At 35.1% G+C, this 25,320-nt stretch overlaps 1 protein-coding gene across 1 annotated transcript in view; it reads left to right on the top strand.

Moving 5' to 3' along the window:
* The first annotated feature begins 3,755 nt into the window (after positions 1-3,755).
* The window catches only part of RBMS1 (RNA binding motif single stranded interacting protein 1), a 245,618-nt gene continuing 224,053 nt past the window's right edge, over positions 3,756-25,320 (top strand). Inside the window, exon 1 of the mRNA XM_021004858.2 lies at positions 3,756-4,325. Coding sequence (XP_020860517.2) covers positions 3,771-4,325 — 555 coding nt within the window. The 5' untranslated portion in view covers positions 3,756-3,770. The remainder of the gene's footprint in view (positions 4,326-25,320) is intronic.

The following is a 25,320-nucleotide window of genomic DNA, read 5'->3' on the forward strand; positions in this document are numbered from 1 at the left end:
TATTCTCTTGGTTCTTCAAGATATGCACATGATAGGCTGATCCACATGGAACAATATGTATCGATTCTAGACTGTAAACAATGGCTTGGATCTCTTCTTTCCATCTATGTATCTATCTATATTGACACACACATATAATATATGTATATATATAAACTTGGGTTGTAACATGGTTTGCATCTAGGTCATATCCCTTAACACAAGTATTATAAATAAAAATACATTATTAAATTGTTGAATAAGGGGGTTTGATAATATTTCATCAGTCATTTTGATTCATTTCAGGAATTTTCAGGTATTCATCCCTTCTGCTAATCTATAACAGATGAGAAAGTATTTTATTTTCTAAGCAATGAGGAGCCATAGAGAGTTTTTGAATGGTGAAGTGAAATGTATGAAGGAATACTTTAATAAGATTAATCTAACATCAGTATATAGTTTGGATTGATGGAGGTGAAACTGGAAGGGAGTTTTGTTTGAAGGTTAGTTCATGGTCTAATTGTGAGGCAACAAGGAACATCACACAATCCAAACAGTTCTTAACTGCATTTTATGTATGTATTTATGTATGTGTGTGTATTACCTGTTTTTAAAGACAAAACCATAAATAGTAATAAACTCTTAAAATATTTTTCATTTGCTTAGCTTCTTTCTAACAAAGAATTTTACTCAAAAATCAAAGATTCGGAATCAGAAGAAAATTTTGATTGTTATCTATTTCAACTCTCTAATTTTACACATGAGGAAACTGAGGAACATAAAGGGTAATGGATTTGTCCAAGGTCACATGTTAGTATGTAGCGGAGGCAGAATTTGAATCCAACCTCCAAAATCAATACCCTTTTCCTGCATCAAAAGGGTTCTTAATAAAATCTGAAGCAAAATGATGCTACTGACCCAGTAAAGCATAAGCCTATGAATTATTTTTCCAGTAGCTGTGACAGATTTGGACTGAACCAACCAGATTTTAAGTCCCCTTCTACACACACACACACACACACACACACACACACACACACATACCCCTTGAAACTAAGAGCACACATTTGCAAGGCAGCTAGCCAGAGGTTTACAAAAATCAATAAATGCAGCAGTGTGTATTTTGAAGGAATTCAAGGATGAAACAAGGATTAAAACTGCTGTCTAAAATACCTAGTCTCTTTTTATTCAAAGTCAACATTGTGTTCAACTGGTGGATTGCAAATGTGTCCTTTATTCATACGAAAATCTTCAAAAGAAAACTAGGATAGTATACAAATTTGTAAGTATTACTTCCTTACTGAGAAAGATGGTTTAGATAATAACAAAGGACATAATCACTAAGTTAATAATAAAAAAGAACTCACTGACAAAAAGACAACATAGTTTCTGCAAGAGCAAACCATGTTTAACCAATTGGTTAGAGTTCTCTTGGGAAGCAGATAAGTACATAGTTAAAAGGGAAATAGTGGGTGCCATCTATTAGACTTTCAAAAGCTTTTAACAAGGTACAACATGGTTGAGAGTGAGAGGAATAGAGAGTGTCTTTTGTTATGAATAAATAACTGGCTTAAAGATAAGAGGAAAAAAGCAAAAATACGTAACAGTAATAATAGCACATTTTGTAGCATTTTAAGATTTATAAAGCAATTTTGTCACAATAATCCTATAAAGATCGTAGCGCTGCTGTTAATCCTCTTTTTACAGATGAGTTAATTAAAGCTCAAAGAGGTGAGCTTGTCCATAGAACTTATTTTATTGGAAGTGTAAAGAATGATTTTTTAAAAAAATTTTCTAAGACCTTTGGTGCAGACAATTCAATGAAGTCACCATGTTTGCAGATGACATGTGTACATATTTCTTTAGTGGAAATCAAAAAAAAAATCACAGTGACTACGGGAAGAACTTATGAACCTAAAAGAATGGGCAAAAAAAAGTGGCAGGTGAGTTTTGAGGTAGTAAAATTTTTGGCAATACCTTTAAGAATAAATACTCCAAATATAAAAATATGTGTGTGTGCACATGTGTGAACTTACACATGTATGTGTATATGTGTATACACACACAAGGTATACATACACAAGTATATATATATATATATATATATATATATATATATATATATAAACTACTATTTTACATAGATATAGGATAACATTTCCTGTTTTATTTTCAATACACTCTTTGGGGGACAAATGTCTACTATTCTCTTGGTCCTTTTAAGTACAGTACTATAATGAGCTGATTCACCTGGAACACTATGTATATATGTGTAGGTATATGTGTACCTGTTCTGTTGTGTTGCAGTCAACATAATTTGATTCCCTCATATATCCATATCCATAAGCTATACTGCCACAATGTTCAATCGCAAACCCATATTTTTCCTTGTCATTTAGGAATGATACAATTTATACTGGTAACAGCTTACCATTTCATTATTCAAAATTACTTACTAAATATTTCAATTACATGTTCCACATATACACATAAAGTTTGCTACTGCCCATCAAATTTGATTTTACTTAAATATTTAGTTGTCTACCAAAGTGACCAATGTCCTCCTTTAATAGCAAGTGACTTTTTCTTTACGTTTTATTACTGTACATACACACCATTCTATAGTTTTTTCTCCCTAAAATATTTCTATTCGTATATAGTGGTACACTTTTTATTTAGCAAAAGATTATAAAAGTTTTCCTTCTGCTTCAGGGACCAATTAATTCCATTAAATTACATCTAGTTACATACCAAACTGAACCACTGCAGGATCAGGGCTGTCTAGAGCTTTGACAGTTGGAAGGGGGTTGGCAGGGAGGGGGAGAGACAGAGAGATTGATTTTATGTGGCACTAGAAAACATTACGAAATCATGTCAGAGAGTGTCTTTCAAAATCGTCTTAAGATGTTCTAGATTAAGGGAGTTTCCCTTCTCATGAGTGGGAGTTGACAGACAGTCTGCCAGCATTAGAAAGATGCAGAGAAAAATTGGTATCTATATTGTGTCCTCTAATAACACTTTTCTCTGTATGTCATCTTCCTTATGGAAGATCAAGGAGGTGCTGTGTGTGAGTGTGTGTGTGTGTGTGTGTGTGTGTGTGTGTGTGTGTGTGTGTGTGTGTGAGAGAGAGAGAGAGAGAGAGAGAGAGAGAGAGAGAGAGAGAGAGAGAGAGAGAGAGAGAGACTGTGTGCAAGCTTTGCCCCCTTGTGAAGTAGAAATCATTGCATCTCACTTACAGCTGGAAAAACTGGAGGACACTAACCCTCCCAAGGTCATCCTGTGATCCTCGGATCTAGCAAATCAGTGGCAAGGCCTAGAATAAAAGGAACCTAGGGACATTGACTTCCAGGTCCTAGTCTTAAGCACTAAACATTTCCTCTCCTTTTTAAGATTTTCTTTCTTTCTTTTTTTTTTAATCACTGGAGGGGAAAAAAAAAGTATAAGAAAAATCTATTTCCATTAAAGGACGAAATAAAACTAATGAAAGCGTTCAAGGTATCCACTCTACAATTCGTAATCTATGTCCAAAAAATGAGAGGAGGGAATCTCCTTTTTGACACAAAGAAACGGGTTTTTTGCCCGGAGCTTCTAGGCTCATTCTCCTTTCCCCGCCCCCCCCCGCCCCTTTGTAGGTAAGGACTGATTAAAAATAAAAAACAAAACAAAAACTAAAGCCCACACCTCAAGCCCATTCTGGGCTTGGACAGTGACTAAGTCCCGCCCCTTACCCTTCCCCCACACGTCTGCACTCACCAGTCCTGCTCCCCCACTCTCCTCCCCCCCCACCCCAGATGCTGCCTGGCACCGAGCGCAGCGCAGCTGCCGCCGCCGCCGCCGCCGCCGCCGCAGCCCCAGCAGCAGCAGCAGCCGCCGCCGCAGCAGCCCTAGCAGCCGCCGCAGCACTTTACACTTTAGTCGATCGCTTTTCCAGTCCTGCTCCAGTGCAGTCCGCCTGGAGTGGAAAGTGGCCAGTGCTCCTTGCTCTGGCCTCCAAGCAATCCGAGGAGACTAGGGAGGAAACTCCTTGGGAGAGTCCGGTCCCAGGTGCCCTCTCGGTTCTGCAGTCTCTTCTCTCTTTGCTTGGGTGGGGAAGGAGGACGAAGAGGAGGTTTGGTCTGGGATTAGAAGGAGGTGGAGCAGAGGCAGCGGTGGCGGCAGCAGCAGCAACAGCAGCAGCAGCCGCGCCAGGAACGGAGAGAGACAGGAGAGACCTAGACTTGGAAACCCCAAAGTGTCCCCGTCCCTGCACCGCAGGATACATTTCCAGCTTCATGGGCAAAGTGTGGAAACAACAGATGTACCCTCAGTACACCACCTACTACTACCCCCAGTATCTCCAGGCGAAGGTAAATGGGAAAGGGGTGGGGAGTTGGGCGGGTGCCAAGGGCAGGGTGGGGATGGGGTCTTGGCTCAGATGGGAGTGGGTAGCTTCCTGGGGATCTGGTGTCTTAGGGTGGGGTGGCGGGAGCGGGGGCGGGGGGCCAGAGGAGGCGCGGAGCGCACTGCGCGCTCTACTGTTCTGCTGCTGTAGTTGACTGGATGTTGCTAACTATAGCCCTGGCTGGGATTGAGCGCGTAGGGCTTCTCAGTGAAGAGTGCAAAGATCGGGTTTCTGAAAGTAATTGGGAGAGGGAGAAACCAGACAGGAAAAAGCCAGCAGTCCCTTCCTTCCTCTGAGGAGAGGAGGGGTTATACGAAAAGCTGGGAGCTCCCTCCGTTCTGAGCTAGGTGGGCCTTTGCTGCCCAGGACCTTACCCTCGTTTCGGTTTCTCCCACCACCCCCACTCTTCTGGGCTTTCACCTATGGAGAACTAGCTTTTCTCCTCCTCCTGAGTCATGCGCCACCCCCACTCCTGAACTGCCCCCTTCCTCAATCACTTTTGGCAGGTCGGTTTAGAACTGTGCCTTTCTCTCTTCTGCCTCCTCTCTTACCTTCTCACTCTCCCCCTCTCACCTCTGATCTTTGCGTGGTTATGGCACATCACCTGGTTACTGATTTCTACTTTTATGTTCGAGTTTTGGGTAGAGAGTGGCCAAAGTTTATTCAATACTCATTGATGCCTCCCCCCACATGTGCCCAGTAACTATTGCAAAGGAGGGGGGTGATAGACACATTTCTATTCAGGGAAATAATTTTACCATTTAGAATTTTGTGGCGTTAAAACATTTTTGCCAGCATTCTTTGTTGAAGGTTAAACAATTTTCGATGTTTATTTGAAGTGGTCTTTGACAAGAGATAACTGCTGATGTTCTTTAGCTATAAAAATTTCATTTTCTAGGGACCATGGGAGATTTTGCTCTTTGGCATATCTTGGTTTTAATTTCTGTGAGAAGTTGAATTCTCTCTGCTCATTTAAAGTAATTGTATTTGGTCCAAAAATAATGTTGGCCTCAGACCTTTAGCAGCATCATTGTGCAGAGGGCAAATGCAAAGGGGGTGCACGAAGGGTCTTGAGCATCTCTTTTCACAATTCATAACAGAACAAATATGAATCAAGGTATGTGTACAGTGTGTGAACTTTAATTTGGGGGTTATACTTAGGCTCTGGCCAGTGAAAGAACATACTTTTGGCCCATAAAGAAGAGGACCTCCCTGGCCAGTTTGATAAGCTTCCTCTCATTGTAGGTGTGGTCCATGGTAACAAGGAACTATAGCACGTAGTATTTCTGATCATGTCAAACTATAACTGTGTAAAGTGAAGAAACAGAGAATTACTTGCTCTCCTACCCTGCCACCGCCACCCAAAACAAAAGTCCATCTTAGCCCCGGTAGTCAGAAAGCATCAAGATGGCAGCAGTTTTACTATCTATCATTAATTTTCCCTCAAATTTACACTCATATGTTTTCAGGGATTTGAGATGCTAATATGAGTGACAGAGGCATTGTAAATATGAGTTGTTTAAAGAAATATTGTAAAGTAATCAATGCACTGCCTTTTAGATATCATATATGTTTAATGCACCTGTTTAAATTATGCAGCATAAGGTGCCTGAAGGATAGTCTTTTGTACTATTCCACACTTAATTGTATGAATAATAAATAAATACACTCAGGTGAAGAAAGGGGGGAAACACTTTTCTACAGGAACATTTACCTTGGTGATTTTTATGTACCATTAGTAAGTTGGAAACCAAGTACATAACATTTAATATAGCTAATGCGATGCCACTTGGCTTTTTTGCTCTGTAAATAATTGAAGAGGGAGGCAAACTGTAAGAGCCTGCTCTGGTAATTAGGGTTGGATCCACAGAAAGCTTTAAGGGCCATTTTCTGAAAGTGTGCTTCCTGCATAAAGCATTTAATATTGATTTGTGTTACAGTAAATGACATTTTCAAAAACATATCTTGCTGTTTCTGCTAAGAAGACTGAAATCCCATTACTCTGTATCTCTTTTGTTTTAGCAGAGTGGCACACATGCCCACTTGACCTATTTATAATATGATATTAAAATGTAGGAGTTTAAATCCAAATTTTCTATTATAATAACAACCTAATTGTACTTAAGGGAGGGAGCTCTCTTTAAAAAAAAACATGTACAAGGACTAGAGGCAATTTAGGTGACCGAAGTCTGGATGACATAAGCAAATTTGGCTCCAAACATTTGGCCAGAAGGTGTGAAAGAAATAGTATTGTAAAAACAAAATCTTATTTTGGCCTATAATTAGCTTAAAAGCAAAATGATACTTGATCTAAAAGTTAACATATTTAAGGGGTCTATGGTCTATGCACAATAACAATCACATCTGTGTTTTTTCACCTTCCTGAAATGCAGGGCTGAAAACATCTCTCTGTTTAAAGTACAATGAAATGTTTGCAAATCAGAGTTGTTTTGAAACTTCTGTTTGAAACTACATCAAAAACAGCAATAAGTTGTTTATAAGTTATGTTTGTTAATAAGTTATGCTTAACTTAAACTTGTGCTTAAGAAATGGATGTGATTCTCTTGAAACTGAAAGGGGTTAAAAAGAATAGGAATCCTAAGTGTCTACTTAGCACCTGATAATAAGTTTCCTTAATACACATATACATACATATATATAATGTGTGTGTAATATTTTTAGCTGAAGCCAGAGATGTTCATTTCTTTACTGTGCCTTAAAACAGGAGTAACACACACACACACACACACACACACACACACACACACACACACACTCGTTTCATCCTTGCTTTCAATTCTTGTGCTGGAAAAGAAATTAGTAAAAATCAGAAAGGTGTTCGAACAACTATACTATGTGGTTACAGAGCTCAATATAAACACATTCTTTTATCCTCATTAACAGCATTATGTTTTACAGTTGTGATGCACTTCAAACTGAAATTTATCATGTTGAAAAAATTTAATGCTAATCAGCACTGATATGCACTGCAAGAGTATACATCATTTTCAAATGAAGTGTTAAGTATGCAAAGTGAGTTCTTTCTGAACCTAAGTTCAGAAATAGAACAATAGTAAATTACTGTTAGTTGTGATAAATATAGAATCACATTAATAAAGGGTAATAGGGTAAAACAATTTTTCTAAAGTCAATTTGCATATCTGAGATAAAAGCTTTGCAGTAATAGTTTATAGTATTCCTTGGCTCTAACTTACCATTAGTCAAATGAATATTATATGAAATGTGAAATTAAGCATTTCTCTAGGAACTAGGAGTAAAGGTTTAATGCATAAAAAGACTTTCAAATTAATAGTATAGACAAATGGTGGAATACAATATTTTTAGGAAAATGCAACTTTGTATCTTATGAAATAGGTTGCACTAAAATGTATATGAGAGAATTGAATAAAATCAATCAAGGTAAAGTAATGAGAATTTTATATTGATGGTTTTTTTCATAAAAGCAATGAGCTATTATGGCAACCTCGAAGAATTGAAGGGGACTGAAGACAATAGGTACCTTTTTGTAAAGTTCCATTTTAATACTAAATTGTATTATATTAGTAATACTTATACTTAGAATTCTTCAAATATCTTTTAGCTAACCTAATTTCTGAACAAAAGCAAAAAGGAGAGGCAAGAGGAATGAAGGAAAATGGGGAATCACACTCACGTTACCATGTTGCTTTAGTAGTTTTTTTTTAATTGACGTAGCTATGTTTTTCCCATGTTTGGCAAGTTCAGATACTATTGCCTTAAATTTAAATACAATGACTCAACATATCAGACAATAATGTGCAATTACATGCAACAGTGGTTTGTTGTTGTTGTTGTTTTTCCAAATCAAAGCATTTAGTCACTGATGTACTGATCTGACTCTGGATAATGTGTAAAGATCTATCATAACTTGAAAGTTACAATTTATTTAATAGGCTACTTTAGAACTTTGTTATGCTAGATGAAGTATTTTTTTTGTGTGCTGAAGTCAGGGGTATTAATTTTCTTAACTACTTCTTAGAACAAGAGTAAATCTATGTTTTCGTATAACTTCATAATCACTAAATTAATCCAAGTCAAGTATGAAAGTAATCAAAGTGAAAATTTGTATTATAATAAAAGTTGAATTAGTGAATCTTTTCAATTAGTTTCTTAATAAACCTGAAGAGTTTCCTATATCATTCTTACATCAAAACACTGTCTTATATGAGGTTCTTAGCAAATTTGTCCTCTCTATCTCTGACCGCAGTCCTAACATTCTTGTTGCAGACCTTTCTTCCATAGATACAGGTACCTAGGTCAGTGCTCTTTTCTGAGAAGGGTAGGATGAAACAAATATTTATGAGCAATCTACTATGAACTAACCCAATAATGGATAGAAATATTTTTTTTCAGTCTTTAAGTCCAAAAATTCATTCTGATGACCTAAAGGACATCTGATCTCAAAGTTCTGAAGGTAAAAGGAAAATGAAAGTTATGCACTACTTGGTTTGATATTATAAGGAAAACATATTAGGGACCCTCAGGATGTTTGTTATGAGAGGATTGGTAAATGCTTCATTTATGGCATGAAAAAGGACCCTTTGTACAATGTTTTTGAGGATGATGAGTAACAGAGAAAAATTTGTAGTATTAATGTATTGGGTAGGGAAAGATTGCCAAGCATGATGAACTGGTGACAAATTCTTTTTGTCAAAACCTCCAAAGTAAAACCTTCCATTTTCCTAATTTTTGTGTAAACCCTATGGACCACTTTCCGTGTCATCGATATTTATTGGAAGAATTTTTTAAGGGAGGCAATATTAAGTAAGGAGTTGGGATTGAGGAGGTTTGTGTTCTAATTCGGTCTGTGTCTATGACTGGTGCATGTCCTCAGACAAGTCCCTTGAATTATCTGTTTTGTGAAATGGTGGAAAAACCTATAGCTATTCTGCAGTGATGCTGAATGTACAAAAGAGAACTTGAGCTCTTTAGATAAAAGTTGTAATATAGAAGTTTATTTTTTCTAAAGAAGTATATCCTAGCACAAATTGTACTGAATATTATGTTTGACTTTCAAAACATTTAAGAAATATGATTATTAATTTAACAGCGATTCATATGGCACTGAAGGTTAAAATAATTTTGCAAAGTAAATTTCAAGGTGTATTTTTTTCTGTACAATGTATTGAAATGTTCTTTAGTTTAATTTAAGATGGTTAAAATTTTTTAAAAAAATAGTTGTATAGTCTACCAAAGAACAGATGAATGATACTTGTATTATTGGTGGTTCAGACAGAAGGTAATATTGAGTGGGAAAATTAAAATTAATATGATTTAGACATTGAAAAATAGTATCTCAAGACCATACACAATGAGAGTACACGAGTGAGGAATTGCTAATAGAAGTCATGTACCTCTCAATTCACTAGGATACAGGAAAAAAAAGCTACAAGGAGAATTGCTTTAGCTATCTGTAAACTGATCATATTTCTGTTGCATTCTAATTACTTACTTTTGGTTAATCCAGTCAAGTCTCCTTAAAATAATCATGTAAATGCTGTTGTGGCAAATGTCAAAAAAAAACAGTAGGAAATAAATGTATTAAGAAAGAAGGGGGACATGTAAAGAAGACAAACTTTGAAGAGGAGACCACAAGGCTCTTCAGCAACAAGATCAATAGAAATAAGTCCCATGGTCCTCTGCATATCTATTGCTTTGGAAGTAATTCTTGAACTTAAACAACTTATGATGACTTGGTGAAAGCTAGGATCTAAAACGTGCATGAAGACTTACAATCTAAGGTAGTTATACCTCCAGTAACAAAAATATATCTTTTGGGATGGCCATTAATTGGGGAATGTCTGAATGAGTTATAGTATATAAATATTATGGAATACTATTGTGCTGTAAGAAATAACTAAAGGGACAATTTCAGAAAAGCCTGAGAATACTTGTATGAACTGACGCAAAGTGAAGTGAGTAGAATCAGGAAAACAATCTACATAACAAAAGTAATATTATAAAGTTAATCAACTCTGAAAGACTTAGTAATTCTGATTAACACAATGACCAACCAAAATTATGGAGTCATGATGAATCATGATACCTACCTTCAGAAAGACAGCTGCTGAACTCAGAGTGCAGATTGAAGCATATTTTCTACTATTTATTTCTTTTCCTTGCTTTTTCCCCCCTTGGAATGTTGCTAATGCCAAAATTTGTTTTGCATGTCTATACATATTTGTAATGGTTTTTATATTTCTTTCCTTCTCAATGGGTGGGGGAGGAAGGGAAGAAAGGGAGAGAATCTATAATTGAAAATAAAGTTGAAATAAAATGTCCCTCCCTCACACATAGTAGGTTCTTAATAAATGTTTTGTCTTGACTTCTTTCTCAAGAATCAACATCCTATGAATAGGAGTCCTCCAAAGATGGATGGTTTTAAATATAAACTGGAATAACCACGTTCTTGGGTGAGCTAAGCATCACAGCATGCATCTTTTCAGAAAACTTTTGTCATCCATAAATGATAAAAATTGGTGAATCGGTGTTTCTGAGTGACTACCCACTGTGTGCAGCCTTCCATACTGACAACTAGAAAGTGATACAGAAGGAAAAGATCTGATCCTTGCCCTCAAGGCCAATATAATCTGTTAGGTTGTGTGTATGAGAAATAACAAGAGTGTTTTGCAAAACAACCTATAAAAGGAAGGTATAATGGTATATGTACAGGTATATGTACAGAGATGATACCAAAACTTAAATGGTTTGATCAAACTGCAGCACTTTTTTAGAAAGCTCTAAGAACAGGTATATAGATACTAGTAATAATAGAAACAGAAAGAAATTGGGATTTAGTATAGCTAATAAATTTTTTTAAAGAACTATTGAGTGAGTTAAATCAGATATAAATATTTTACTATCTTTCCTTTTTATTTGCAAAGGTCATGTGATGTAAATAGGAAAACTGAGCACTTGAAATGCCAAAATTCCCTTTTACCTTATATTACACAAGCTTTTAGAAAATTTTCATGCTTATTAATTACCTAGTTTCATGCTTTCCTGTTTCATGTGTTGTTAAACTAACTGATTAGGGTCATGAGTCTATGAAAATGTATTGCAATCCTTAAAATGTTATGTAAGAGTTGTGCAGAGCTGTTACTTTTAATTGTATGTGAAACCTTTTGAAATAGATGTTTATTCCTTTTCAGATCATTAGCTCTGTTTATGGGAAAGAGAGAGATGGAAGGGGAAAAAAGGCTTTGGTTCTTGTTACATTGCTAATTTGATAATTGCTTTCCAATAATATTTGTACATAAGCTAATGTATTTAATGTCCGCCTTGTCAGTATTATCTCCTCTCTAACAGCAGCTAACAGATTTTATTATTCCTAGTCTTTCATAAATGTTGTAGTTATCCTATCTTTTTGATCTAGCGATAGGTTTCTAAAATCCTGGTAAGATCAGCTATTACTCTCTTTTGGAAATGGAAGCAAACACTTCAGAAAGATTTAAATGACCAAAGTAAGGGATATGCAATCTCTTTTTCTGACTCCCATTGAACAACATAGCTCAATCAAGCAAGACTGTTGAGTTCTAGGTAAACAATGATTTTATGTAACAAAACGAAGCCATTTATTATATGTCAAAGGTAATTTTTCACTAGTGTTGAAGAACACAGAAGTCTTATAGGTCCAGGGAAGCAAGTGGTCCTGTTTCAAACCAAGTCAAATAGGTATTTTTAATGTGAAAAAATATGACGTAAAAAAGAGTAGAAAATACTAGAATTTTAGACCAGAAAGGAATGCAAATCCCTTAATTTACAAATAAAGAGGTCCATATAGCTGAGTTACTCAAATACACAGTAGCAGAATTGGGGCTGCAACTCTGACATCATGATTCTCATGCAGTGATCTTTCCATTATACTACAGAATAGATATGTAGTAATCTTGAAGGAGTAAGTCGAGGCTTTAGTTAGCAGGGACCTCCTAATGCCTAAAAAGAGAGGGAAAAAAACAAATGAGTAGAAGGATGGAAAACTTTTGATTATTCCCTTAACTTCTCAAATTACAGCATATTATTTTCCACTTTCAGCATTTAAAAAAAAATGTTGACATGTTTGAGAATTCAAATTGTGTGTGTGTTAATATTGATATTTTCCTACCATTCTTCTCCCCTCCTCACCCCCACACTGGCACATCATAATTAAAGTTGTTCATAGTTTATATTCTTAAATCTCATCTAAATATTTGGTCATGATGAATAGCGAATTTGATTATAAATTTGTAACCCAATCAATTATACCTTTGTCTTCTCAGTAACAATTGTGAATCTATAACATAAAAGGCTTTGACAAATGTGAATAATTTAGGGGGAAAGTAATTGGTATTTTTTTCCATCTAATTAACAGGAACTTCCCAAAGGCTAATATGCCTCTTACAAAGCATTCTATTAGTTTCATTGTCTTAACAATGGAACCAGGTTCTCAATCTCAGCTATTCTTTGTGTTTAGTTTCATGGTACTGATAGCTTGAAATAATTGTGTTAACCAAAGAAGCAACACAAAGGGATTTGTTAGCTATCAGAGAATAATTCTAGAGCTGGGCAGCTGATACTTTCTTAATGACAGAACTAAATCCACAGCTCTACTCTGGCTGAATATTTTAGAACAGTTAGTTAAAAACCTTTTCCACATCTTAATGCAAGAAACGAATATTATAATTAAAGTATCAGTTTGTCACTTGCAGAATATGTCACACAGTTGAGAGATTAATTAAATTTCCCTTTGATTAGGATTTTTCCTTGTGGCTCAGCCAAACTTTGAAATGGAAGCTTTCTTAAAACTTGGCAATGTATGACTTTGTTTTTCATAATGAAATACTGGGTACACTTGTGCACATGCATAAAAAACTGCCCGTAATTAACGTAATAGTACTTTCATGAAAACTACGTATTTCTACTAACATTAAAATTGAAATGTCACCCAGGATCAGCCATTTATTTAAATTTTCTTTTGTCTTTGTCCATACCTAAATCCAGAATTTAAACAAATAGCTAGTATATTCCATTTTTTACTACTTTGCTAAGCTATTTTTCCTGGTATTTTAAGAAGTGAAGAAGTGCAATGCCTGCTTCTTTTATTTGTAAAATAATTATTAAAAATATATCTCACAATTTCCCAGAGTCTAATTTTGATAGCAGAGAGTATATATTCGATTGGAGGAGGGCAGATATTTAAAAAAAATTATGGCAAAGTTAGGCTGATAAGAATTTGAAAATGATCGTGGATGTCTGGTCTCTTTTCTCCTTCTCTGCCTTCATCACAAAATTCAAATTCATGTTCCAGCAGTACAGGATGTTCTTTGGTGCACGTCCTTTGAGCCTTGAAAATTTGATTTGAATGTGTGGTCTGATGATTGCATATTCAGATAATGACATTGTGGTAGATATCCATGCGTCTGGGCCCTAATGTACCTCCGCTTTCCAGGCCTCCACAACAACACATTTCTTTGTGTTCTTATCTTTGGCTACTTTAATTTGAATCTTGTTGAATCTTGGAAACATGGTGTATTTCTCAAAAAAAAAATGCCATCATTTCAATCTTATTCGACAAAGCCAGGGAAAGTTAAATTTAACCCCTACTTTTACCTGGATGTAGGGAGATTGAGTATTTAAAAGCAGTGCTTTGGGAAGCACGAGGCTATGGTTCTCTTAGTGTTCATTCAGATGCATTATACTGGAACATGAATTCATTCAACAGACATTACGTTAACTTTGTAGATGAAACTGTATCTTTATGCTAGAGGACTGGGGTACGTAATAGCAGCTGAAATTCTTGACTCGTTTTCTAAATTCTCTATGGGTTGGGGATCAGAGGGAGGGCTGCTGCTCTTTTGAATACTAAACTTCCTAAAAATAGCAAATAATACTTTCATGAATGGAAGTTGTAATGGATATTTGTTCCTTATAAGAATCTTTTTGAAAGAGGAAAGAGGCACTTACTGTACTGTTATATCAGAGATGAAATTCAATTTGGACAGAAACAAGTACTACTATTTTATAAATAACCAGCTCACATATGGGCTTTGGCTTCTTCAATTTTTTCCGAAGATGTCCTGAACATGCTCTTTTCCTTCTTTTCTTTCTTTTTTTTTTTGCTTTAAGCCTTGAAATTTGGATGTAGTCATATCCATCTAGCCAAAAACAAGTGGACAGAACCTTTAAATCTCTTTATTTCAGCAGGGCTTAGCCCAAGTATTCCTCAGTCTATGGAAGGAAAATACCCCCTCAACCATCAGCTCTAGAAAACTGCTTACGTAAGCCACTAACACCTAACTCCAAGAAGGGATATACCTGTGTGGCATATCACAGAGCCAAAGGATCTTAGATTTAGAGCTAAAAGAGACAGTAGAGGTTATCTATTCCAACTGATGACCAGTAAGGAGAAATGACTTGCCGTTCTCCATATAGACTTGAGTTTTGACATTTAATAGTATGATCCAGCTTCAGTCACCCACAAGGAAAAATGTTTTATCCAAATAAAGCCCAATCAAAGTTTGATGAACACAGATGACCAAGGCTAGTCCTCATGTTCTCCCACAAACTATTCTAGAGCAAGTATGACCCATGGCACTTGTGATAACTGAGACAATTTTGTGTAATTATTGTTCACCATCATGTATGTATACTCTCTCACCCTTTCTATCCGCTTCCCATAATCTTTTCTCTTTTTCTGTTTTCATATCATTGACCTCTCAGTGGCACCCACTCACGTTGTTTAGTGTTTTGGACCATAGAGATCTGCATCCTAGACTAAAACCATTATGACAACAAAAGTAGTTCTTACTGTAGGTACCTATGCCATATGTCCAATGACCTTTTTAATTATACATATGAAGATATTTAAGAGAAAAATTTTGTCTATAGCCCTTGCCTATTTAATTTTTATCATTAAAACAGTTGACAATAAAATATCACCTGTTTTGATGATAAAAATTAAGTAGAAAAAGGCTATAGACAAAATGTCATGGATAGACAACTGTGTATGCCCTGCATTAAAGCAAATCTAAATGCAAGATTTTACAAAATTAGATTTTTGTTACATTTGGATTTGCTTTAATGCAGGTTCTTGTTCACATTGTAAAAGGATTATTTGCTTTTTTTTAAAAAGAATTCATTAATAAATATGCATTCTAACTACACTTAAATGTTTTATAGATCATTGGCATTCACTAAATATTTGACAATAAGTTTAATTTAAAGTTAAACCAACAAGAACCATTACATATCAGAAACTAATTGAACATGAATATAAGTCATCTCTGAAATGATAATATAAATCAACTGGAAAATAATTATGTTTATTAAAATTTTACCTACTACTACTTTCCATAAACACATGCATTGTACAAAGTATGTATGCCTGAACTTGTCTAACTGCCCTTATAACTGCTTAATAGCTTCCCTGGCTTCCTTCAAGACTCAATTCAAATCTCACCCTCTGCAAGCTTTCCCAGTCCTGTACCCTGCCAACCCACTTCCAAGATTACCATTCATTTTCTATCCCTCTGTCTTTGTATCTATATCTCTATCTATCTACCTATCTTCATATACATACATACTAGATAGATAGTAAACTCTGCTTCTTGACCTATATAATGATTACTTCTTCTAAGCTAAAAGTGCCCAGTTTCTTAATTCCTTTCATCCAAATTTGAGAAAATTTTATGAAAATATTTAGGTCATATCCCAGATATTAAAAACTGCTTGGACTTTGTGGGCCAGATGTATCAAAACAGGAATGTGTTTGTATGTATGTATACGCCTTTAATCTAACTTACTGCACTTTTAGTATGTGGGAAAATTTAATTAACTAATTTCATTTTTGTTTTTGTTCTTATTCTTGATTCATCAATTGCCTACTTTCTCTTTGCTACTACAAATTACATAAATCGATCATATAAAATCTATGCTTAATGTTAGAAATGTCAGATCAAAGAAATGCAATACATATTTGGAGGGAAGAAGGAAAAATAGGAAAAATATGTTTATATGTATACACACATGTTTATATACAAATATGTGTGTATATATATATATATATATATATATATATATATATATATATATATATATATATATATATGAAATCCAATTCCTTTTATTACTAGTTTGTAGAGAACTGTGGCCTCTCAGGCAGATTTCTAGAAAAATTACCTTTGCCTTAAGTAACTTTGCCCAAATTATATAATCATTTCCTTACTTCTTTGCTTTGTTAGTAGAAAACAAGTTGCAATGTTTGTGGTCAAACCTAGAATAGTCTCTTGAAGAATGGACACTTTTTGACAGTCAGTACTGTTTTGTTTTTGTTGTATTCTCAGGTACAGTACCTTGAATGTTATATAAGTGTTTCGTGAATTGATTTAAACTAGTTTATTACCATCACAATGATGATACTTCCTTAAAGAGTGCAAATAATGAAAATGAGTGCATCCTCTTAAATGTGGCAACAAAGAAATGGAACTGTGTAGTCAAGAATGAAAAATATCAATTATATCTATAAAAAAGTTTTTTCTCTTTTCTAGCCTTTTTTATTGGTCTTCTGAGGGGAAAATCCCACCAACAAACCTCCATTTTAAAGGAAAAAACCCTCCCTCTTGCATTATTTCACAGAAGTATAGTCTTTTACATATCACTATCTCAGTTGTCAGTAAAGATGATAAGAAGTGACTTCTGGATTTGTACTTCAATAATGTGGGTCAATTGACAAATATTTACTGAGTGCCTTCTGCGAACAAGACTTTTGGTCTCTATGTTATTTGGGGGCAGGTAGCTCCCTATTAATAGTGATCAGCTTCTTCAGAGAAGTATTTAACACTAGAGGGATACCTCAATTCTCATGACATCTGTATTCCTTTGAAATGTGGATAAGTCAAATTTTCCATAAATCACATGTGTCAAGGTGTGATCATAAAATAATAATAAGACTCCTTTCTCAGTAACATTACGAGAAAACTGTAAATGCCTTGACTACTCTTTGCCCTTTTCCCCCAAATCAGAAAGCCAATCTTATACAAATTTGAAGCTTATTGAGCCAGAGAGTGCAGTAGAGAATGCAAAGGACTTGGAATTGGGAGATCTGAGTTTCTTTCTTGGCTCTGGCATTTCTTAGTTATAGGACCACTAGCAAGTTATTCCTGTCTCTGAGCTTCCTCAGAGAGGGATTTCTTCATGTGTAAAATAAAGACAGTAATGTTTTTACAGCCTACCTCACACAGTTGTTGTGAGGAATATGCTCTGGAAACATTAACATGCTATATAAATGTGCATTATTATTCCTCTCTTTAAAGGTTCTACTTGCACAAAGCAAGTTTCAGACCATTTGTTCATGTACTGCAACCAGCATACATGTTACATGCACGAATGCAGTATGGGAGTGATAGTAATAATACAACAGAACGGCCAAATGTCTCATGTCAAGGGAAGATGCAGATGGACAATAAGATCTAAAATCCCAAGAGAGTAAGATTCCTTGTGTGCCATATACAGAATGTTTATTGACTTGGAATCAGCATACTCCTTTTATAGTCTTCTTGACACTGGTATGCTGTAGACTCTATTTAGAGACAAATTTTTCTTGTTGGCACCTTCATTTACATGATTGTGAAGCATTGAACATGATTCTGCATCATCCCCTGTGGACCTTTGTAGTTGGATACTAATAATTAAATAGCAATCCAAAAACATGGAAAATATTTTTAAGAAAGATTTTGTAGGTATGTATGTGTGTGTGTTTTAAATTTAGAAAACATGAACAGTGCTTTAAATAGAACATTTTGGTCATGATGTTACAGAATTCCATATGTTTACCAACCACCATTTGTGATATCCAGTCAAATGAGTTCACTGCATATTAAATTTGCCATAGACTAATGAAGTAAAATTTATTTATTACATACTACCATACTACCCTTTTCTTTTCTTTTATATCCATAGCTAATTAGGAAGATCTAGTTCAACCCTCCTCATTTTCCAAATGAGGAAACTGAAGCTCCATACTGTTAAGTGTTTTGCCCAAGGTCACAGAGGCTATAAGTTGGAGAGTCTGGATTTTAACTCAGACCCAGAGACTACAAGTTCAGTGCTCTTTCGCCTGTACTATACTGCATCTTTCTCTTTTGTTGTTTTAGCATCAGGATGCCTGATTGTCATCCTCTAGTTATTTGGGGGAAAGTAATACATAATTTTGTTAAGATTTATATTTCAATAAATGATTGTCAGCTTTTTTCAAGATTTTTTTGCATGTATACAAGTTTTACTCAATTATGATCAATATAATTTTTATGTTTTCTAAATAAATGCTCTTTTACAACTTTCCACGACCTTGTTATATTCTAAGATGAATCAATATTGACTTATTTTGATATCTCAATCTTAAAATAGATATTGAAATGTTTAAAAAAAACAATTTTGAAATAAAATGTAAGCCCGTTTTCCATTTTTAGTGTGACATATTTTTTTAGGGTGAGGCAGTTGGGGTTAAGTGACTTCCCCAGAGTCACACAGCTAGTAAGTATCATGTGTCTGAGGCCAGATTTGAACTCAGGTCCTCCTGACTCCAGGGCTGGTACTCTATCCACTGTGCCACCTAGCTGCTCCTAGTATCACAAATTTTAAAAAATACTTATTCAAAATGACATGATATTATAAGTATATAACGTTACACACTATGATGAAAAGCCTTCCTGTGGTGGACACAAGAATAAGAACAAAAAGAACAATATCTGAGATACACCTTGAAGTTTGCACATGCTCTTTAAATTTTTCTGTTATGAATACATAAATGGATTTTAATGGCCAACCCTTAAGGGGGAAAAATGTTATCACAGATTGATAGTACCTTAATAGCACTGTCTGGGAATTTGGGAACTGGTGGAAGAGTGCCATAGATCTTAAGCCTCTGACAATTAAAACTAAAGCATAAACTAACAGGGATATCGTTACTATATGTTACCATTTATAAACACTAAGAAAATGGATTAATGTGTTAGGGTTGATCAGATTAGTTAACCTGAAAGACTATTTCAACTAAAAAATCAATTATAAATCAATCCTTTTGTACAGTTGACCCTAAACTGCTTCATTCTTGCTTTTGGAAACAGCCAACTGGGGCTAAAGAAAGAAACTTCAGGGTGTAAAAGGAAAAAAATATATGAAAAATTATATGAAAAAATACAGAAAGACCTAACAATGAGTTTTTGAAATGTTTAATTTTTTACTGGAGCTTTTGAAACATTATGTGTTTCAGTAGGTTAAAGTTATGTGTTTTATAGCCAGGAAACCGTTGTTACAAGTGTACACACACTTAAATGCACACGTACACAAATGCAAACAAACAAGATGTCTTGAAATCTTTTTAGAAGGCTAACACAATTTATCAAGCACTTCTTTTGGGCTTTTTCCCCTTCCATTTTGTTTTCCTTTTCTTAAGTTGTCTAATGAAACCTACATTTTCTTAAACCAAGAATCTCAGAAACTGTATTTGGAAGCCAACAATTATTTTACAAAGAAAAACAAGACTTCATCTTCATGCAACATTTTCCTTCAAAAGTAACAATGTTTCAAGTGGCAATGGAAAATACTCTTAATACTGAGATTATTTAATGAATATGTATTTATTTCCTGAATATTTTCATTTTAATCATTTTTTCTTTCCTGGCTATCATAAAATTAATATTGTTGTATTTGTTCTTTCTTCCATATGGTACAGTTATAAATTATATTAAGCCTCTTTTAAAAAGTTCTGTTTGATTCTTTCAGACATTTAAAGTAATTCTTACCATGTGTAATTAAGAATAATCTTCATTCCCCTGTTAAAGAGTGGGATTTCCAATCTTCTTAATACACTTTTATACCCTTTCACACTGCCTTCCCTCTCATTTCTATAAATTTTCCTTGGTATCACAGAAACACATGTTAAAGTAGTACCACATGGCATATCATTGTGATGTTGTAATTAACAAGAAGTATTATGAGGTTATTTACTTAGTTTAATAGTTCAAAAATCGTGATGAGGATACATTTTGTCATTGAAAAGTAATTTCTTTTGAAATAAATGCAGCACTTGAAATGATGGTTTGATTTCTTTTTCCCTTTCACCTATGCTAGACTTAATGATTTATATAATTAAAAACTCCTAATGATGAACATCAAAAGCCCATCCTAAAATTCAAGATTCAATGGGGTATTAAACTGGGAATGCGCAGGGCATACCCTCCTCTCTAGCTGGGCATATGGGAAGTAGCTTATTCTTTGCATATGCCTTTTAATGAATCTTCTAAATTTCAACAGTATTCCTTTAATTGAATTTTCTAGATAATAATCACAGAACTATGATATGTGTCTCACTTTCAGATATACAGTTGATGAAACACAATTAACTTATACCTTTTATGAAATTTTGAATAATAAAATCAGAGACCATATGAAATCTCCTGTTTATCTATTGCTGTAGTAACCAGGTAATCTCAAATGGCTTCAAGCTGTTATCTAAAAAAAAAATGGGTTGAAAGCTCTCCATAGGACCTTAGAGAGAGTAAGTTCTTTGCGAAAGGAAGAAAGCTAAAGAGATGGAAGAAGACAAACTGTTTATTTGGTTATAAGAGTAAAAAACTCCTAGGATTTGCTAGAGAAAGGAGTTTTCACAGAAAACTATTCTGGTATTTTATACCAATTATAGATAGTTATTGCCATAGAGAAATTTTACTGCCCTGCTGAGATTTTCTTTCTACAAATCCTGGAGCAATTATAAGATGGAAGTCTGGAATGTATAAACAATGTCCTTTGAACGATAAATCTTTCTTACTGAACTTGAGCAGAAATGTGGCGCCCTTTATCTTGTGGCTGTTTGCCTATGCTTCCTTTTTAATAACAGGAACAAGTGTCTACTCAGAGGATATATGCATGTATATATTTGGTCACATCATTTTAAAAGAAGGGAACAGTCCATTAAATTGATGAAAACAACAACATAGTTATGGTGTTGATGCTATTGATTACCAAGTCACATCTTCAATATTCACATAAATTGGGTTGTGTTTGTATGCTTTGGGGTTTCATTAGACCCTGGCATGGTGGTTTTCCATTATGTTTCTTCATTTCACTCCACAATCTCTTGTGAACATTTTCTTACTACTGAATTAGAAACAAACAACCAACAACAATAGATGCAATACGGCACAGCAAAAATTACACTAAATTTGGCACACTTTAATTAAACCCAGAGGACTTGGGTTCAAATCATACTTCTTTACTTATGTGACTTTGGGCAAGTCACCTAACCTTTCTGGGGTTCAATTTCTTCATATATAAAAAGTTTGTATTAGAAGGCTCCTTAGGACCTTTTCCAATTGCAACCTATGATCCTAATAGAGTCGATGTTATTTTAAAATGGCCCCATGTGAACATCACATTATAAACTGAATTTGCAAATGTCACTCTGTGTGTACCAAAATGGGAAGAAAATCTGCACTAATCAGGGCAAAGAAGATCTAAAATCCTAAAGAGGAGGTAACTGTCACTTAGAATTAACTGTAAAAAAGCATGAGCTCCATTATTTTGCTGAACTTACAAACCTTATATAATGTTTACAATAAGGTTTGGAGAGTTGCCTAGCACTGGAATATATACAATTAAATAACATAGTTGAATTGCTCTTTCAAGTCAGTACTGCTAAAAGACCTTCATTGTACTCATATGATAGTCATTCTTGGAACTTTTAACATAAACAGGAATAGAGAACATTCATTTGTAATTCTATCTGAGTGCATATGGGAACTTTTTTTTTCACATTAAACCTCATGGAAACTAAAGATAGAAATAATAAAGGTATCACTAAATGAGAATCAAGTTTTTGACTGGTGGAAGAATGCAGTCCTTTTATTTTGTTAGCAATTGAGCTTAATACTCTTTTGACATTCATTTAAGCTTACATAAGCTTCAGATTTTGTTTAAGATTATTGCAAAGTTAATTTTGATTTCCCTGAAAAACTTTGCAATAGAAATTTATACAGTATAAACTTTCTGGTTTCTCCTTTCATAACATTTGCTCAGAAATAGCAAATTCAAAGAGACTGCAGAGAAAGTACTGTAGACAAAAAACAAAAGAAAACATTGAGCCGGCGGTAAATCCACATCTTCTTATGTTAAAGTTGGATTAAGTGAAATTAACATATCTGGTTTGTAAAAACACATTAATCCTTTAGCATTGGTGAAAATAAAAAAACCAATTGTATATAACCTAGTTTTTAGAAGAAAGAGGAAATGCAAGTATGTGCACATATTATAGATACATCTGTGTGTGTGTGTGTGTGTGTGTGTGTGTGTGTGTGTGTATTCATAGGATCATAGATATAGAGCTGGAGAGATTGAGAGGTCATCTAGTACAGGGCTTCTTAAACTTTTTCCATTTGCAATCCCTTTTCCCCTTTTGGACAGTTTCCCTTGGTGTTGCATGGCCTGAGGGCATGTGCAGTGCAAAGTGCACATGCTTTGTGTTCAGAACCAAGGCTGCAGTGAAGTTGTACCAGACAATACAGGCAAGAGCTGCCAGAAACACCTCAGATTCATTTGATTTTGAATTAATTTTTGGGCCGTGCATGTTCAGAAACTTTTTTACTGTTGCCAAATTTTTTGTGACCCCACACAGGGTTGCAACCCACAGTTTAAGAAACACTGATCTAGTATAACCACCTTTGTTTTACATATGTGGAAAATGAGGACCATAAAAGATAAGTGACTTGCACAAGGTCACATAGGTAGTTTGTGATAGATGTGACTGTTGTGATTTTTCTTTAAAATGATTTTAGAATCCTTTTAGAGATATTGGGCTGTATACAAAGGTATTCTGGTAAAGGGGGCAGCTAGATTGATTGCACAGTGGATAGAGCTCTGGGCCTGGAGTCAGGAAGATTCATCTTCATGAGTTCAAATCTGGCCTCAGACATTTACTAGCCAAGTGACCCTCAGTTTCCTCATCTGTAAAATGAGTTGGAGAAGGAAATGGCAAAACACTTTAATATCTTTGCCAAGAAAACTCAAAATGGTGCCACAAAGAGTCAGACATAAGTGAAAAACAATTAAAACAACAACAATGCTGGTCAATGTCTAATGCTTTCCAGGGGGAAAATGTATCCGTACACATTTTTCAACTTGATCTGCATTATTAAGATTTTCTTAAGTCTAGACAAGCAACAAAACAATAAATTAAGTCCTGGTTTGTAGTGTTCACCAATTTCTGAAGTACAAATGTTCACACTGATAATTTAATTTATTGACTTTGTCAAACCGCAGCTATGTAGTTTTGACAATGATTTTTTTCCTCTTTTTTTTGTTTTTTTGCTAGGCAATGGGGTTAAGTGACTTGCGCAGGGTCACATAGCAATGTGTCAAGTGTCTGAGTCTGGATTTGAACTCAGGTCTTCCTGACTCCAGAGCCAGTGTGGTATCCACTGCACCACCTAGCTGCCCCTGGACAATGATTTTAAATTATGTCAAAACTGATTTCATTGGTACAAGAAACCCCCCACTACTAAAATGGGTCAGCACATTCTTTGCTACTTTGAACCTTAGAGAGTTGCCTGTAACGCTAGTGGCTTACCCAGAGTAACAAAGTCAGTAAGTGTCAAAGTCAGGACCTGAACCCAGATCTTCCTGGCTTTGAGACTGGTCCATTATCTCGTTTAGTACGCGTCTTCTCTGTTGGAGCAGGAGTACTATATGTTCTAGTATAAAGAATATTGATTTGAGTGTCATGAAGAAAAATGGGCAGGTTCCTTCCATTCTCTTTCTCTTTGTTTTTTCTGTCTATTGAAAAGAGCTGCTTTATGTAGCTAACAAAATTTATTTTAAAACTGGATAGCTTTGAACTATTTGTTAAAGAAGTTGATCTCTAAATATCAATAACATAATATTTTGATGGTGGGGTATTTAATTTTTATCAGATCTAAGGAATAAAACAGTCATTTAAAATATTTAATTTTTCTCTGGACCATAAGATATTTTTGTTTGTTTGTTTGTTTTGTAGAAAGGAGCACCTAAAATTGATCAACAATTTATGGCCTTTGTAATTGACAACAATCTTTCCCTATGAATATCATGTTTTCCATTGTGGAGGAATTAGGGGAGCACGTTTTGCAGTCATCCTATGCTATATGACATGGTTAAATATTTGGTGGTAGCATTGCAGTGGAGAGAGAGAGTAGTGGATTTGGAATCAGATGCCCCAGGTTCAAAATCCCAGCTCTGAAGCTTCCTAGTTGTGTTACCTTGGAGAAATCATTACCTTTCTGGGCCTTTGGTACCTTCATCTATAAAAAGAAGCGATTATACCAGATGGTCCCTTTTTGTTCCAGAGCCCAGGAAAATATGTTGTAGTCTATTAATCCATACTAGTAGAGGAATTTGTATACAGTAGTTCAACCTTGCTCTCTTCAGAGAAGTACTATTCCTAACAATAACATTTTAGGAAATAGGGCTGTCATCAGATGACTCTGCCCTTACTTACATGGTTATTCTCCTGTATTTGCTCTTTCCCCCTTTCCCGTTTCAGAAACTTTCATTCTGGATCAGGCCAGTGGGTCCTGCAGTCTGAAGTTCTGTTGCTGACAGTTAAGGATATTTTGTTTTTGTGGACTATTAGCTTTCCTATGTCACATCAGTCTCAAGAAGTTAGGTACATACCTGAAACATCTCTTCAAAACCTGTTAAGGAACTTTCATCTAATATGTAGATGGACCATTTTGAAACCAGGATCAACTCAGGGGCTGCCTCTTCCATGATCCCTCAGCTAAAAGTGATATATTTCTACCTGAAAAGCTTCCAGCACTTTGTTAGCTCCTCTCCTAGAACTGACTTCAGAGGTGATCTATTCCCATTATTTTGCAGTTGGGGAAACTGAGGACCAGTAAAGTCAAGTGACTTGC

The sequence above is a fragment of the Phascolarctos cinereus genome, unplaced genomic scaffold, assembly GCF_003287225.1.
Source record: "Phascolarctos cinereus isolate Bilbo 61053 unplaced genomic scaffold, phaCin_HiC Scaffold_726;HRSCAF=1367, whole genome shotgun sequence".
Classification (NCBI taxonomy): Eukaryota; Metazoa; Chordata; class Mammalia; order Diprotodontia; family Phascolarctidae; genus Phascolarctos; species Phascolarctos cinereus.